The sequence below is a fragment of the Gobius niger genome, assembly GCF_951799975.1.
Source record: "Gobius niger genome assembly, chromosome: 21".
Classification (NCBI taxonomy): domain Eukaryota; kingdom Metazoa; phylum Chordata; class Actinopteri; order Gobiiformes; family Gobiidae; genus Gobius; species Gobius niger.
Window position 1 is genome coordinate 2,989,938 of NC_136872.1, and position 17,309 is coordinate 3,007,246.

General features: G+C 43.8%; 2 protein-coding genes across 2 annotated transcripts; both read left to right on the top strand.

The window, feature by feature from the left end:
• Positions 1-140: 140 nt before the first annotated feature.
• On the top strand, positions 141-3,360 carry mblac1 (metallo-beta-lactamase domain containing 1; the record flags this gene model as incomplete). The annotated part of the gene is made up of 2 exons (XM_079580711.1): positions 141-560; positions 2,994-3,360. 2 exons carry the CDS (start codon positions 141-143, stop codon positions 3,243-3,245), a joined length of 672 nt encoding a protein of 223 aa, XP_079436837.1. The 3' UTR covers positions 3,246-3,360.
• A 6,065-nt stretch (positions 3,361-9,425) lies between these two features.
• On the top strand, positions 9,426-17,099 carry tm4sf21b (transmembrane 4 L six family member 21b; the record flags this gene model as incomplete). The annotated part of the gene is made up of 5 exons (XM_079579691.1): positions 9,426-9,617; positions 12,661-12,726; positions 13,596-13,747; positions 14,720-14,906; positions 16,944-17,099. 5 exons carry the CDS (start codon positions 9,426-9,428, stop codon positions 16,944-16,946), a joined length of 600 nt encoding a protein of 199 aa, XP_079435817.1. The 3' UTR covers positions 16,947-17,099.
• Between the last annotated feature and the right edge of the window lie 210 nt (positions 17,100-17,309).

Sequence of the window (17,309 nt, forward strand, 5' to 3'; positions counted from 1 at the left end):
TAGGGCTGATCAATAATGGGTCTGATTTAGACGTTTTGAGCTTTGCAGTAAGCTGGTCAGCTCGGCAGGGGGCAGTGTTGAGCTAATGTCGTCCAAATGAAAACTAAAAGAAGCTGAAGTTCTCACACTTCGGCAGGAGCATGGAGCCTGAGCCCTCCGGTGCCTCCGGTGCCTCCGCGGTGTCTCTGGCGGAGTGCGGGCTCGTGTTCCCGGGACTGCCCTACTCCGCCTGCGTCCTGAAGGTGGGCTACTGCCGCCCCCAGCCGGACGGGACGGCCAAAGCGGACGGGACCATCACGCTGCTCACGGGGCCCCAAAACATTCTGGTGGACACCGGGGGCCCGTGGGACCGGGACTTCCTGCTGCGGGACCTGGAGGAGCGGGGGCTGAGCGCGGCGGACATCCACGTGGTGGTCGGGACGCACGGACACTCGGACCACATCGGGAACCTCGGCCTGTTCCCCCACGCGCTGCTGGCGGTGGGCTTCGACGTGTGCAGGGGGGACACGTACGTGGACAGCCGGTTAGCGCAGGGGGAAGAGTACCGCCTGGACGAGCACGTGAGCATCATTTTTAAGAGCTACTGCCTACTTATAATCACGGTAACTGTTCAAATGCGCACGTTTTGGCTTGGTTTAATAGAATCTCTGTCATTGGATATATCCACGTGTTTGGAAAGTGGCAGAAAGTGTGATGTCTCCTTCTCTGACAGCACCTTCAGATTATTTCCTCATAAAAGTGTCCAGTGATGACAGTTTTCAAAAGCATGCAGCCTCCGTCCTGTTCAGCTGAAAGGACTTCGAGCCAGAAGATTGAGCTTTAAAGTTTGTGGATTAAACCCTAGCAACAGAGTAATGTTATCATTGCACTTTTCTACCTTCATCAGGCCTAAAGCGCTTTACAGCAAGGATCCACTCACCCATTCATACACCAGTGTAAGGAGGTCAGGTGGGTGAAGTGTCTTGCCCAAGGACACGACACAGTGTGCATCTTCAGAAGGTGGGATTCGAACCCACCATGAGACGACCCGCTCTACCCACTGTGCCACCGTCACCGATATGATTATGGATTTCTTTGAATAAACTAGTTACTGAAAATTTTAAAGTAATATTTCGTGAGCCACATAGCATAACTGCCTAAGTCATTTTGTATTGTTAAAATGGCAATAAGAGAAAAACAATGTTTCCTATAAAACGTCTTTTTACATGTTTTCCAAAATCAAAACAAAAATGAGTTAGGCAATTATGCTATGTGGCTAACGATTGGGTTTGTGCACAATGAACCATTTTGTGACCCAGTGGCTACGAGTGGTCAGCATGGCTATGAGTGGTCAGCATGGCTATGAGTGGTCAGCATGGCTACGAGTGGTCAGCATGGCTATGAGTGGTCAGCATGGCGCCATTACTTTCGCGTTGCCTCAACAAAGCTCCAGGGTAGATGATTTATTTGGGTTTCTGGTGAAACCGCACCTCCACTCAAACCACCTCCACTGTGAGGTCCCACCGCCGCACCTCCACTCAAACCACCTCCACTGTGAGGTCCCACCGCCGCACCTCCACTCAAACCACCTCCACTGTGAGGTCCCACCGCCGCACCTCCACTCAAACCACCTCCACTGTGAGGTCCCACCGCCGCACCTCCACTCAAACCACCTCCACTGTGAGGTCCCACCGCCGCACCTCCACTCAAACCACCTCCACTGTGAGGTCCCACCGCCGCACCTCCACTCAAACCACCTCCACTGTCAGGACGGGAAACACACGGGACTATCGACTCCCTGATTGGTCAGATTCATACTAACGCCTGAAAGACACCTTTTGTAAACTCTGGTTTATAATTAGTTTGGATTCGTTTATTATTATTTTTTAACTCATATTTTTATTGTTTTATACAGAATTTGTATATATTTCTTTTTCCGAATGCAAGCTTAGAAAGGCATGCGTACGATGTCTGGTTGTTTATCAATGCTTGTACTAGAAATAAAATAAAAAAATACACCTATTAACCTCTTATCCCCCACCTGATTAGTTTAAACTAGTGTAGTTTTGTTGGTTGGAGGTCCATTTATCATTGGCTGTCGATGTCGGCAACTGGCCAATCAGGGAGCGTCTGACCTTTCCCATCCTACGGAAAAAAATGGCCCCCCGCCCCTACCCAAAAAAAGTCTGCACTTCCCGTCCTGACAGTGGAGTCGTCCTCACAGTGGAGGCCTGCAGGCAGGTGCCTCTCATCAGCTGTGAAAACCAACCAGACACTCTAAAACAACTGATCCCGGAGCATCCTAGACACCACTGTCAAGGAAAGTAAAGACGTCATACTAAAAACTCATAGAGCCACTATGATACGCATTTATAACCTTTTTTCTCACAAAAAAGTTCCATAATGCACCTTAAACGGAGAATAAAAAGCCTTTCATACGTTCAAGCTCCATAAATCAGGCTTGGAATTCGGGGGTCTGTGCTATTTAAAGCAGAGTTATTGTTGTCACATTTTGGGGGAAATCCCCATTCCCTTATCACTCTATGTAGAAACATTACATAAAGATTTGGCTGGTTCTTTTTTCTAGGTGAACGTTTATATTTATAGAGCAAACTGCTCAAAAAGCTAACAGTTGATGGAAATAAAGTGTATCCCTTTAAACAGATAAAAAGTGAGGCCAGTGAGGAACATATTTTGGGCCAGTATTTATTGTCAATTGCTGATAAGGGAGCTGTCCGCGCCTGTCACCAGTGTTTATAAAGCCGATTTATGCCCCTGAGCCTGATAAAGACGTGGAAACATTGGTACTGCCAAGCCAAAGTCAGGCCAGGCCTAATAAAATAAAAAGTATATTCATTCAGAATGGAAAAAACCCTCTGAGAAGTTCTTCATGGAAACGGCTGGGTTCACTTTGTAGAGTTTGAATATAGTGCCAGTTGCTGAACATAAGCCAGTTCAAAACACCTGCGTTTAGACTTTTGGATTGAAATTGTGCCATAATTGTGTGCCTCCAGGTCAGTATCGTGCCCACCCCGGGCCACAGCGGCCAGGACGTGAGTGTGCAGGTGACGGGGTTAGCCGGGGGGGCGACCCTCCTGGTGGCGGGGGACCTGTTTGAGAGCTGCAAAGATGAGGACACCTGGAGGGAGCTGAGCCTGAACCCCGCGCAACAGCAGCTCAACAGGCAGAGGGCGCTGCAGGCCACAGACGTCATCATCCCGGGACACGGCCCGCCCTTCAGAGTCTGTCGAGGTTTGCAGGAATAGACATGAGGACACATTTCAAAGAGATGATGTTTATGCACAAAGTGTGGTAATATGGTAAACTATTATATTTATCTATTTTATAAATAGGCCAGGCATCGTTGAGGTATCAGTATCGTAAACTGCGTTACTGCTATCGAAAAAAAAGGGTAGCCAGCCAACAGATAACCGGCAAGTCCGTAAACCATCACCGAACCTGTTCTCAGCCGTTTTGCACTCAAATTTGGCATGGTAGCATTGCTTTGTTAGCATGCCGTTAGCTATAAACAACCAACTCCACCTCTTTTCCTGCTGTCAACTTTTTTTGTCGTTTTTTTTTATGCTGCTCAAATAAACAAACTGAACTAAACTTTGCGTAATGCAAATTGTACCACATTTAACTTTTTACTCACAGTTTTCGTCACTGAATTGTTGACAGTCTGACAATTAACTGGTCTTTAGCAAAACTCAAAACAGTCATTGCCCAATCACACCTGCTAGCGACCGTAGCCACCAGACGTTATCCCCCATATGAACCATGAAAACAATTAAACGGGGCCCGCCTTTCCCGTTTCGTTGCCAAATAACGAGCTTTAGAGCTGAGCTAGTACATGTTTACACTCTGTCTGGTCGTTTGCTAAGAGTTTCATGAGCTGTCTTTGCTGGATACAAAAAAAAAAATGTTCCTGCTGCTGGAATATCTAGTACTTTTTCAGAAACTACACGGTCTTGGCTTTAAAATGAGGCATTGCACTGGCCTGTAGGCAGTAAAAAACTACAATAAAGCAGCGAAAAACCAATGAAAACCAGACAAAAAAGGGAACGACAACGACAAAAATTCGACAATACTTCAGCACAGATGGGATTCTTCTTCTACCTCTGGATGATGTCATGATTCATCCCAGATAACAATCACGTATCCGGTAATACCTTTGTTCCATGGCAAAGTCTAAAACACTTGGTTGATCATTTATTTTCCAATTTATCCTGGACCACCTCATGGATCCGGCCCGGAAATGGATCAAGATCAGGTCGGGACTAAACCAGCTCTAAAAGGGCCAACAGGGCTGTGGGTCTTCATGCCCTTTCATTTGGAACCAGAAAGACGAAAGGAATGAATGAAGGAAGAAAAGGAGGGAGGAAAGAAGGAAGGAAGGTGGGGAAAAAAGAAGGGACCAGGGGCCAGGGGCTAGACCAGGGCTAACATGTTCCTAATCCAGTTCTAGACCAGGGCTAACATGTGCCTAATCCAGTTCTAGACCAGGACTAACATGTGCCTAATCCAGTTCTAGACCAGGGCTAACATGTGCCTAATCCAGTTCTAGACCAGGACTAACATGTGCCTAATCCAGTTCTAGACCAGGGCTAACATGTGCCTAATCCAGTTCTAGACCAGGACTAACATGTGCCTAATCAAGTTCTAGACCAGGGCTAACGTGTGCCCAATCCAGTTCTAGACCAGGGCTAACGTGTGCCTAATCCAGTTCTAGACCAGGACTAACATGTGCCTAATCCAGTTCTAGACCAGGGCTAACATGTTCCTAATCAAGTTCTAGACCAGGACTAACGTGTTCCTAATCAAGTTCTAGACCAGGGCTAACGTGTTCCTAATCAAGTTCTAGACCAGGACTAACGTGTTCCTAATCAAGTTCTAGACCAGGGCTAACATGTGCCTAATCCAGTTCTAGACCAGGGCTAACATGTTCCTAATCCAGTTCTAGACCAGGGCTAACATGTGAATAATCCAGTTCTAGACCAGGGCTAACATGTGCCTAATCAAGTTCTAGACCAGGGCTAACATGTGCCTAATCCAGTTCTAGACCAGGGCTAACATGTTCCTAATCAAGTTGTAGACCAGGACTAACATGTGCCTAATCCAGTTCTAGACCAGGGCTAACATGTTCCTAATCAAGTTCTAGACCAGGGCTAACATGTGCCTAATCCAGTTCTAGACCAGGGCTAACATGTTCCTAATCAAGTTCTAGACCAGGACTAACATGTTCCTAATCCAGTTCTAAACCAGGACTAACATGTGCCTAATCCAGTTCTAAACCAGGACTAACATGTGCCTAATCAAGTTCTAGACCAGGACTAACATGTTCCTAATCCAGTTCTAAACCAGGACTAACATGTGCCTAATCAAGTTCTAGACCAGGGCTAACATGTGCCTAATCCAGTTCTAGACCAGGACTAACATGTGCCTAATCCAGTTCTAGACCAGGACTAACATGTTCCTAATAAAGTTCTAGACCAGGGCTAACATGTGCCTAATCCAGTTCTAGACCAGGACTAACATGTGCCTAGTCCAGTTCTAGACCAGGGCTAACATGTTCCTAATCCAGTTCTAGACCAGGACTAACGTGTTCCTAATCAAGTTCTAGACCAGGGCTAACGTGTTCCTAATCAAGTTCTAGACCAGGGCTAACGTGTTCCTAATCAAGTTCTAGACCAGGGCTAACATGTGCCTAATCCAGTTCTAGACCAGGGCTAACATGTGCCTAATCCAGTTCTAGACCAGGGCTAACATGTTCCTAATCAAGTTCTAGACCAGGACTAACGTGTTCCTAATCAAGTTCTAGACCAGGGCTAACGTGTTCCTAATCAAGTTCTAGACCAGGGCTAACGTGTTCCTAATCAAGTTCTAGACCAGGACTAACGTGTTCCTAATCAAGTTCTAGACCAGGGCTAACATGTGCCTAATCCAGTTCTAGACCAGGACTAACATGTGCCTAGTCCAGTTCTAGACCAGGGCTAACATGTTCCTAATCCAGTTCTAGACCAGGGCTAACGTGTTCCTAATCAAGTTCTAGACCAGGACTAACGTGTTCCTAATCAAGTTCTAGACCAGGGCTAACGTGTTCCTAATCAAGTTCTAGACCAGGACTAACGTGTTCCTAATCAAGTTCTAGACCAGGGCTAACATGTGCCTAATCCAGTTCTAGACCAGGGCTAACATGTTCCTAATCCAGTTCTAGACCAGGGCTAACATGTGAATAATCCAGTTCTAGACCAGGGCTAACATGTTCCTAATCAAGTTGTAGACCAGGACTAACATGTGCCTAATCCAGTTCTAGACCAGGGCTAACATGTTCCTAATCAAGTTCTAGACCAGGGCTAACATGTGCCTAATCCAGTTCTAGACCAGGGCTAACATGTTCCTAATCAAGTTCTAGACCAGGGCTAACATGTGCCTAATCCAGTTCTAGACCAGGACTAACATGTGCCTAATCCAGTTCTAGACCAGGACTAACATGTGCCTAATCCAGTTCTAGACCAGGACTAACATGTGCCTAATCAAGTTCTAGACCAGGACTAACATGTTCCTAATCCAGTTCTAAACCAGGACTAACATGTGCCTAATCAAGTTCTAGACCAGGACTAACATGTTCCTAATCCAGTTCTAAACCAGGACTAACGTGTGCCTAATCAAGTTCTAGACCAGGGCTAACGTGTGCCTAATCCAGTTCTAGACCAGGACTAACATGTGCCTAATCCAGTTCTAGACCAGGACTAACATGTTCCTAATCAAGTTCTAGACCAGGGCTAACATGTGCCTAATCCAGTTCTAGACCAGGACTAACATGTGCCTAATCCAGTTCTAGACCAGGGCTAACATGTGCCTAATCCAGTTCTAGACCAGGGCTAACATGTGAATAATCCCGTTCTAGACCAGGGCTAACATGTTCCTAATCAAGTTGTAGACCAGGACTAACATGTGCCTAATCCAGTTCTAGACCAGGACTAACATGTTCCTAATCCAGTTCTAGACCAGGGCTAACATGTGCCTAATCCAGTTCTAGACCAGGGCTAACATGTTCCTAATCCAGTTCTAGACCAGGGCTAACGTGTGCCTAATCCAGTTCTAGACCAGGGCTAACATGTGCCTAATCCAGTTCTAGACCAGGACTAACATGTGCCTAATCCAGTTCTAGACCAGGACTAACATGTGCCTAATCCAGTTCTAGACCAGGGCTAACGTGTGCCTAATCCAGTTCTAGACCAGGGCTAACATGTGCCTAATCCAGTTCTAGACCAGGGCTAACATGTTCCTAATCCAGTTCTAGACCAGGGCTAACGTGTGCCTAATCCAGTTCTAGACCAGGGCTAACATGTGCCTAATCCAGTTCTAGACCAGGACTAACATGTGCCTAATCCAGTTCTAGACCAGGACTAACATGTGCCTAATCCAGTTCTAGACCAGGGCTAACATGTTCCTAATCCAGTTCTAGACCAGTTCTAACATGTTCCTAATCAAGTTCTAGACCAGGGCTAACATGTTCCTAATCCAGTTCTAGACCAGGGCTAACATGTGCCTAATCCAGTTCTAGACCAGGGCTAACATGTGCCTAATCCAGTTCTAGACCAGTTCTAACATGTTCCTAATCAAGTTCTAGACCAGGGCTAACATGTGAATAATCCCGTTCTAGACCAGGGCTAACATGTGCCTAATCCAGTTCTAGACCAGGGCTAACATGTTCCTAATCCAGTTCTAGACCAGGGCTAACATGTTCCTAATCCAGTTCTAGACCAGGGCTAACATGTGCCTAATCAAGTTCTAGACCAGGGCTAACATGTTCCTAATCCAGTTCTAGACCAGGGCTAACATGTGCCTAATCCAGTTCTAGACCAGGGCTAACATGTTCCTAATCCAGTTCTAGACCAGTTCTAACATGTTCCTAATCAAGTTCTAGACCAGGGCTAACATGTGCCTAATCCAGTTCTAGACCAGGGCTAACATGTTCCTAATCAAGTTCTAGACCAGGGCTAACATGTGCCTAATCCAGTTCTAGACCAGGGCTAACATGTTCCTAATCAAGTTCTAGACCAGGGCTAACATGTGAATAATCCCGTTCTAGACCAGGGCTAACATGTTCCTAATCAAGTTCTAGACCAGGGCTAACATGTTCCTAATCAAGTTCTAGACCAGGGCTAACATGTGCCTAATCCAGTTCTAGACCAGGGCTAACATGTGCCTAATCCAGTTCTAGACCAGGGCTAACATGTGCCTAATCCAGTTCTAGATCAGGACTAACATGTGCCTAATCCAGTTCTAGACCAGGGCTAACATGTTCCTAATCAAGTTGTAGACCAGGACTAACATGTGCCTAATCCAGTTCTAGACCAGGGCTAACATGTGCCTAATCCAGTTCTAGACCAGGGCTAACATGTTCCTAATCAAGTTCTAGACCAGGGCTAACATGTTCCTAATCCAGTTCTAGACCAGGGCTAACATGTTCCTAATCCAGTTCTAGACCAGGACTAACATGTGCCTAATCCAGTTCTAGACCAGGACTCTCCCGGTGGGTGCGGGGCCATGTGTGTTGTATCAGTGGGTGTGGCTCTGGCGTGGGACCGTTTATGACGTCATTTATGAGTCGATCATCGCGGCCGCAGTAAAAGGAGCTGTAAAACGCTGTAATACAGAGTTTAACTGAAACAAACGGGGAAATCCGGCTGGATGACTCTCCAGTTTTTGTTTTCGCATTGTGACAATGTTTCTCTGTGAAAGCAGTGAAACGAGAACGCACGTATTTTAAGGACAGAGACCAAAAGCCAAAAAAGAGAGAATGTTTACTTCGCACATCTCTTCACAGACCAGAAAGGGCGTACGGACCTGCGATAACACACTTATCTCCGTTTAGGGCCTTTTTTCTCAGAACAAAAATTAACTTAGATGAATTACAACTGTCACTAAAGCAGTGAAAAGTGATGGTTGTAGTTCAAATATCTCTCTCTATATCTCTGTGGACCCTGTGCCCAACTCAAAATAAGATGGGTGGATTTTCTGTTTGGACACTTCTCTCCAAAACAGTGTCCGGCCCAAATGGAAATACAGGCCTATTGATGTTGCCACTTTACAAGGGTATGGGGATGATGTCACCAGTGCTAATGTTGAGTCACAAAACCCTGGAGGTCAAGATCCCATTACAAATCTCTGAAATCTCCAATCATTTTCTTCTCAAACTATATTGGCCGTGTTTTCATTAGACCTTTCCCATAATTTACAGGCCAAATCAGCCCTTGTGAACTGTCTTTTATGACCGCAGTGGAAACACAAGCAAACATCACGCCCCTCACATATCGAGCAGGAGATAAGATAATCGCGCTCAAAGTGCAGTGTCCATTTGCCAGTCGTATATAGCCCCATTGTGCCCCTTGACTCCGGGAGAACCCGTCAGCCACGCCGCCTGAAGTGAAGCCACCATGTGTACGGGAGCCTGTTCCAAGTTCGTGGCCTACAGCCTGTACCCGCTGGCCGCCGTCTCCATCATCTGCAACATCATCCTCTTCTTCCCCGACTTCGACACCAAATACACAGGCGAAGATGGAGCGGAAACCCCCCGCATCACCGCGGAGGTCAAGTACATGGGCGGCCTGGTCGGCGGAGGGATCATGGTGAGTGGGGAGGGGAAAAAAACGGTAACACGGTAAAACGAGCTTGTGCCAGTGACCCTGAAAAGTGTGAAAGGCGCTGAAAAAGTCTTCCTCGTGAAGAATTGGAACGTTACAGATATGTTAGGAAAGTTAGGAGTGAGTTCAGACACAATTTTAAGTGAGTGGTTTCCTCTTTCATTGTTTGTAATCGAAAAATATCAGGTACGCCCTGTACCTGATATTTTTCGAGTCTCTGCAAAACATGTAAATCCGTGTGGAAGGCGGGCGATGTCAGATATGGGGATTACTGTTTGGAAGATAAGCAAATTTACAATATCGCAAGTTTATCTCCAATGTCATGAAATTAGGAAAAATTGTGGGGAATAAAGGGAATGATTGAGGGAATAAATAAATAAATAAATAAATAAATAGGGGTGGGCGTAAGGAAACATTTGGAAAATTGGGAAAAATTGGTGAAGAAAAAAAAAAAAAAACACAAGTGGGGATTAAATGGGAAATATTGTAGAAGCAAAAAGAAAATGGAACACATTGGGAAATAGGGTTTTAAAGAAATAGGGAAAAGTTTGTTAAAAAAATAGCGGGAAAATAGTGGAAAGTGTTTCCTTCTGCCCTTTAGTCTTTGTTTAGTCTGATTTGATTAGTGGCCATTCTGAGGTACTGCATCACAGCCGAGAAAGAACATAATGGAAATCCTGTTTTTTGGATGACTACTTCTTTTTAAAGCCACAATGCGCAACATTTCACTCAATTCATAGAATAAAATGTAAGCATATATTTAAAAACCGATCATTTTTATTGTTGAGAAATACTTCAAGAGATGACCAAACAAACCTGGGAGCAGGACGTCTCCAGCACGTCTCCATGGAGACATCGACTAAAGGCAGCCAAATATGACATGTGAACAGCTAGGTTAGGTCAATCCAAATCCATTCTTTGTTTACTTACTGCAAAAATAGCGTTTACTGTGTATAGGGAGACTGGGGCTATTTGTCACACTTTTTTTCCTAGAGTTTGCCGCTCATCAACAGAAAATCCCACAAGAGTCAGAGCAGCATTAAAAAGCTTGAACCCTTGACTTGAAGTAGACCTCGCTCTCCTTTTTCAATCATATTGCAATAAATTGTTATTAACCGTCAAACACAACAATATTGACTATTAATAGACCGTCATTCCTCACTTCTCCCTGTCTACCACAATGACCACGTTCAAGGGGGAAATCAGCTCAGATTTACAGACTCCTCCTCTCCAGCTCTGACGAAGCATGTTCCTAAAAAGGGCATAAGGGCGGGACCTTCACTGTAGACTCCGCCCTTGTGTGACGTGTAGTTCACACAGCTCCAATGCTAACAGTCCGGCCCTCATCAGTACGAGATTTCTACATTTTTCTAATGAAAATGAAGTGATCAGAAAAACATTAGACACAAAACCAAAAAATGTCCCACCTACCATAATATTCCCCATATGACCCCTCGGCTGTGTTCAGTCCAAATGAGAGAAGAATATTGGAAGAGAAGAGGAATATCAATACACATATATGTATCAGTACCAGCGTACAGCGCCCTCTAGTGTGGCTATAAAAAGCATTGTGACAAATGACCCCGCGTGACAAATAGCCCCAGTCTCCCCTAACCTAAAAGGTTACACAGCGAGCCTTTAAGGATTTTTTTGGCTGTCCTGTTTATTTAACAGTTTATTTAGTTTATTTAACAGGACAGCTGGAAGAGAAAGGGAGGACTCAGCATATCGTCAGAACCATTCCATCGAATGTGCAGCAGGCGTGAACACTGGAGGTTTAAACTGCTCCCCACGTCTGTGTTTAGGCTCCAAACCTTAACACCTGCTTTGTTTCACAACCAAATACTAGTTTTTGAGCTTTTAATTGTACAGAATTAGAAATACCATCTCTGCTTTGTGTACTAATTCAACAAGAAGCCTGAGGGCCACCAAAAATATATGTGAGGGCTGCATTTGGCCCCCAGGCCACCCTACTTTTTACTTCTACTTGTGCCAAATTATTTTAAAGCATTTAAAAGTTACTTTTGCTGGAGTAAATATCATATTACTCTATCCACCTCTGCTTTGGTGCTTGAGTATAGTTTAAATGTTTTGTTTTATATAATAGACAAAACAAAAGCTGTTACCAGCACAGTTACAACGCCCTCTGCTGGCAGCAGTAAGGCATTTGAAGCATATAGAGTGTGTGTATGTGTATATATGTATATATATATATATATATATATAAACGCACTTCCGGTACAGCTTGGACTGAGTTGAGTGTTTTTAAATCACAGTTGAAGACACATCTTTTCAGAAAAGCTTTCGATACGTAACCACCGACTCGACTGCTGTTTTTATTTTTTTTCTGGCTGTTGTTGGGCGCTATACAAATAAAATTTGATTGATTGATTGATGTATATATTTATATAATATATTGTATGAGGCTAAAAATAAAATGTAAACATTGATATTTGGGCTGGGACGATACATGTCATAAAAAGAACTGCAATACTTTACCCTGCATGAAGTGAATAAGAAAGCACACTGTTATTTCAATATAAATCAGTCAGACGTTGAGTAAAACATTTTGATATCAATAATTAGTTTTTTCGAGCTGAGTTGAGTCTCAAAAGCGATCGCAGTATTGCGATACATGGTACACTTACGTACGATACGCGGATCACAACAAAGACATGGTCCGATATATTGCAAAACAACACAAATATCAATTTACTAAAATAACCAGGCAAACCTGTGTTGTTGTTGGCATTTAGAACTGAGCACTTGAAATACAGAAATACAGTTGGAGAGTTAATAACCCACATCTGAGCTCTGCTGTCCTAAACATAATCCACAAACAGCAAATCAGACGTACGGTTTATCGATAGGATGAATTCAAGTACAAAGTTCAACTGTATATCAGACAGATTGTAGGTTTGTGTGGGTGATCTGCCTTCACTCTGGCTCAGATGGATAATAATAAAACATGTACATACGTGACTGCAGTGGGTTCATAAGCCTTAAATCTGCCCTGTGTCTGCTCCAGGTCCTGGTCCCCGCCATCCACATCCACCTAACCAGTGCCCGCAACTGCTGCGCCAACCGCTGTGGGGTGAGTCTGCACGCTTAGCACACACACACACACACACACACACACACACACACACACACACACACGCACACCTACACACACACACACACACACTCACACACACACAATCCACATCCACCTAACCAGTGCCCGCAACTGCTGCGCCAACCGCTGTGGGGTGAGTCTGCACGCTTAGCACACACACACACACACACACACACACACACGCACACCTACACACACACACACACTCACACACACACTCTCACACACACACACACACACACCATCCACATCCACCTAACCAGTGCCCGCAACTGCTGCGCCAACCGCTGTGGGGTGAGTCTGCACGCTTAGCACCCTTAGCACACACACACGCACACGCGCACACACCTACACAATCCCACACGCACGCACACTCACACACGCACACATTTCATGACTCTTTGATCATTGTGACTGACCTTATATTTTATAGGAGGCTCAGACTTTAGCTCTAGTTGTTCATGGATTTTCCTCTGTCAAACACACTAACATTTATTTCCTACTTTAGAACAATATTTCTGTACTTTTTAACACCACATGAACAATATTTCTTGAACATGGGACAGTGAATGGAGAAAACTAAGCTAATGTGGCTAAACAACAAATAAATGAGCTGATCCAGACTGAGATAAACCGATCACAAACAATAAGTGAGCCTCACTTTCTGCCGTTGGATCAATGAAAATGTTGCTCCTGGTTTTGCATTGGTGGCATAGGGGTTAGCCTCGCCGGCCAGTCACAAGATGGCCGCCACATTTGCCACGTCACGTCTAGAGTTTCATTAAAAATAAACCGGCTGATGCCGATATCATCTGTGCCGATAATGATCTCGGCCTGTGCTGCAGATGTTCCTGTCCATCGGCTTCGCGGCGCTGGGTGTGTTGGGCGCCATCTACAGTATGAGTGCGGCGTCGCTGGGCCTGGCTAACGGACCCACGTGCTTCTGGAAAAACGAATACAACACCGTCCCATCGTGGGGAACTCCATTTGCAAACAGGTATGTCCTCAAAACAAATGCTCTAGAACAGGGGTGCCCAAACCTTTTGTCTCCGAGGGTCAAAATGAAAAAGTGTCTATGGGTCACGGGCCAAACACGCCGATGTCAAGCGTGAAATACATAACTGCAAATAATAAAAGTTACTTTATTTTATTTTTTGGTATACTTTTGCATTTGAGTCTATCTTTGCAAATAACATGCTACATTAAAACAAATGCTATGGCAAAACCCTAGTTTTAGTTGAACAAAATCAACTATTGTAGCAATATAGTGCAAAATGTCACACCTGTCTACAGGACCTATAGTGGCTTTACCTCATTCATTTGTTAAGTCAAAGAAAATGCCACATTAGATCATTTTGAAACCATTTTGAAAGACCTTTGTTGATATCAACAACCTTTGCAATAAAAGTTGGAAAACTGGGAAAGTTGCTGCTACAACACACTGATAAACACCAAGACAAAAGGAGCGAAACAGCGCCCCCAATTTGACAATGGTGGACAAACAGTGTACTGCATCCATACTTACCACCATTGAGAATGAATGCACACATGTAGGTAACTCTCTGGTGGGCCAACACAATTGTTTTGGCGGGCCAAATTTGGCCCGCGGGCCCCACTTTGGGCACCCCTGCTCTAGAATGAAACCCTTTATAACCTCTTAACCCCCACCTGAGCCCAGCGCATTTTCTTCAGTTCTGCTTTACCCAAATCTCAAAGCGTCTTGGAAAAAGCATCAAAACAGTGACGAAAACGAGACATGAATGAGGATGAAAACGCCACAAAACAGCTACAAAAAAGTGACGCCAAAACGGGAAAGACGTGAGGGAAAAGATCTGTTTAGATGAGTTTCGTAGGTCTTAGCTTTCAAACTGGGAAATGCTGAACAGGAGAAAATGCTCTGGGTTAAGGCGGGTGGTGACAAATGTGGGTCTGTCTGTGTTTGTTTTGTGACCATTATTATGACCCGCAGCTCCGGGAGCTACCTGGGAGACAAGGAGGTCTGGGATTGGTGCCTGGAGCCGGCGGGCGTGGTGGAGTTTAACCTGGGGCTGTTCGTCACTCTGCTGCTGACGTCCAGCCTGCAGCTCGTCCTGTGTGCGGTGCAGATGGTCAACGGTCTGTTCGGATGTCTCTGCGGGACCTGCGGCGGCAAAGAGGTACTCCCCCCTTTATCCACCCGTCACCTTTTCCTACTCACTCATCATGATAGTTAACCCCCACCTTAAACAAGTGCGCCTTCTCGACTGGAGCTCACAGCCTATAGGCCAGTGGAAACGCCTCATTTGAAAGCTAAGAACTACAAAACTGATCTAAGCGTCATCCTCGTTATGATTCTCATGGCTTTGTCCTTTTTGGTTGTGTTTTGGTCACGTTTTTGTGGCTTACTCACAGCTATGTTACACACAAAAACATGTAAAAAAGCAATGAAAAGATAAGGTTTGCTTTATTAGTATAGATGACAAAAATGTGAGAAAAATGTGACAAAAAAAAATGAAAATGTGAGAAAAATGTGAAGAAAGCAAAACAGATGATGAACAGGATGAAGCTTAGATGAGTTTTGCAGGTCTTAGCTTTCAAATGAGGCTCTACAGTCGAGAAGATAAACATGCATAACTGACAGGACGGTTATCAGCATTATTATCATGTAATGTAATATAAAAACAGGTACGATAATACACTCCCATGAAAAACACAAGAATCAAATCATCTTATATTAGGTTTGGATCAACCTGTGGGATCATGAAGCGATTTGTTCAACAAAATAAACTTTTTCAGAATCATTTTGAATCTAAATTGGTTTCCCATCAGAACTATTTGCTTAGGAAGTAGATTTCCCTGTAAGCAAATGTTCTTTTCATCTCTTCATCATTTGTCGCTCCTTTAGGTCGGATCCATCAGCCCTTTATCAGACATGTCTGATGAAACGTTGGTGGAAGCAATTAAAAATAGCTTTTGGGAGCAATCTGGTTCCTTTACCTCCTAAACTACCAGCACGCCAATTACAGGACTGGGATGTGCGTGTTTTTCCTTTTACCAAGATACATTAGACACACATGTGTGATAGATGTGTTTACTGCTCGCCAGAAAACGGATAAAAAGAGTGAGAAATTGAGGGGTTTTCTTCTCTCTTGTTGCTGTCTGTATTTATATTTGACCACTGTCTTAATATTGCAGAACTTTTGCAATATTAAAGGAGCTATCCTTGATTTTTTAATTTTCTGTTATTGGAATAAAATGTGTTTTGTCCTTTAGTATATGGTAAAAGCAGACATTTATCCAAAAAGACACTGGTTTTAAAGCCTTTTAACCCCTTAACTCCCACCTGAACAGAGCACATTTTCCCCAGTTCGGCTTTACCCCAGTCCAAAAGCTTCTGGACAAAAGCTGTGAAAATGTGCTCGGAAAAACAATGATGGAAATGTGACAAAAAAGTGAGAAAACATTGGCAAAAAAGTGACGAAAAATTGATGAAAAAGTGGCAAAAATGTCACAAAAATGTCACATGAAATTGACAAAAAACGGACAAAAAAATGACAAAAATGTGACAAAATGTGACAAAAAAATGTCAGAAATTGTACAAAAAAGTGACAAAAATATGACCAAAAAAATGACAGAAATGTGACAAAAATGACAAAAAAATGACAAAATGTGACAAAAATATGACAACAATCTGATGAAAATTTGACAAAAATGTGAGAAAAAATGACAAAAAAAATGACAAAAAAATGACAAAAATGTGACAAAAATGAGTTGAATACCCCCCCAAAAAAAAATTATGAAAAAAAAATCTGATGACGTGAGGAAAAAGATCCTCTCGGTTATAAATGCATGAGGAAAGTTTGAGATGAGTTTGGAAAACAGAAAATAGCAATTTGAAATTTGAGTGACCCTGTTTCTTTGTACAGTCAGGTACAGCTCCTTTAAGACAGTGGTCCAATATGTGCACCCCCTGTTGGATCATTTATGCATTGCAGGAAATATGAATGTATAGACACAGATAAAGCCTTTTGGAGGTAATCCTGACCCTCAGCACCCCCGACCCAGAACATGTTTGTGATATTATTCTCTGATGTACATATAGTGTCCTTTTGTAAGATAAATACAGCGTCATATATATTACTGCAGTAATGCTTCTTTGCTGACCGGTTGTGCGGACCTACAGGACTAAACACTAAATGTTTTTCTGCTTGTAGTGAATGGAGCGCCCCCTAAAGGAGGAGCGTCGCGCCGCACTCTGCCAGCCTGAAGAACAAGCCGTTTACTACATGTCCATTCATGTCTTTATCCTTTTAAAGCCAATCACTTTTTTACATGACACTTTGTCCTCAGTACAGTTGAGCAGTCATTCAAAAGCACTCCACAAAAATAGTAATGAAGTAATGAATCTGTTTATATTTTGGAGCCATGATGTATGAAACTGTATTTGTTTGTGAAAATGGGTTTTGAAATAAATATCGGAAATGCTGTTATGTCAAAGAGTGAAGGAATGGTTTTGATTTGGCATTAGCTGTTGTTCCCCCTGCCTTTAGGTCAGGCTTTACAAACCTTTATTCTAAAAC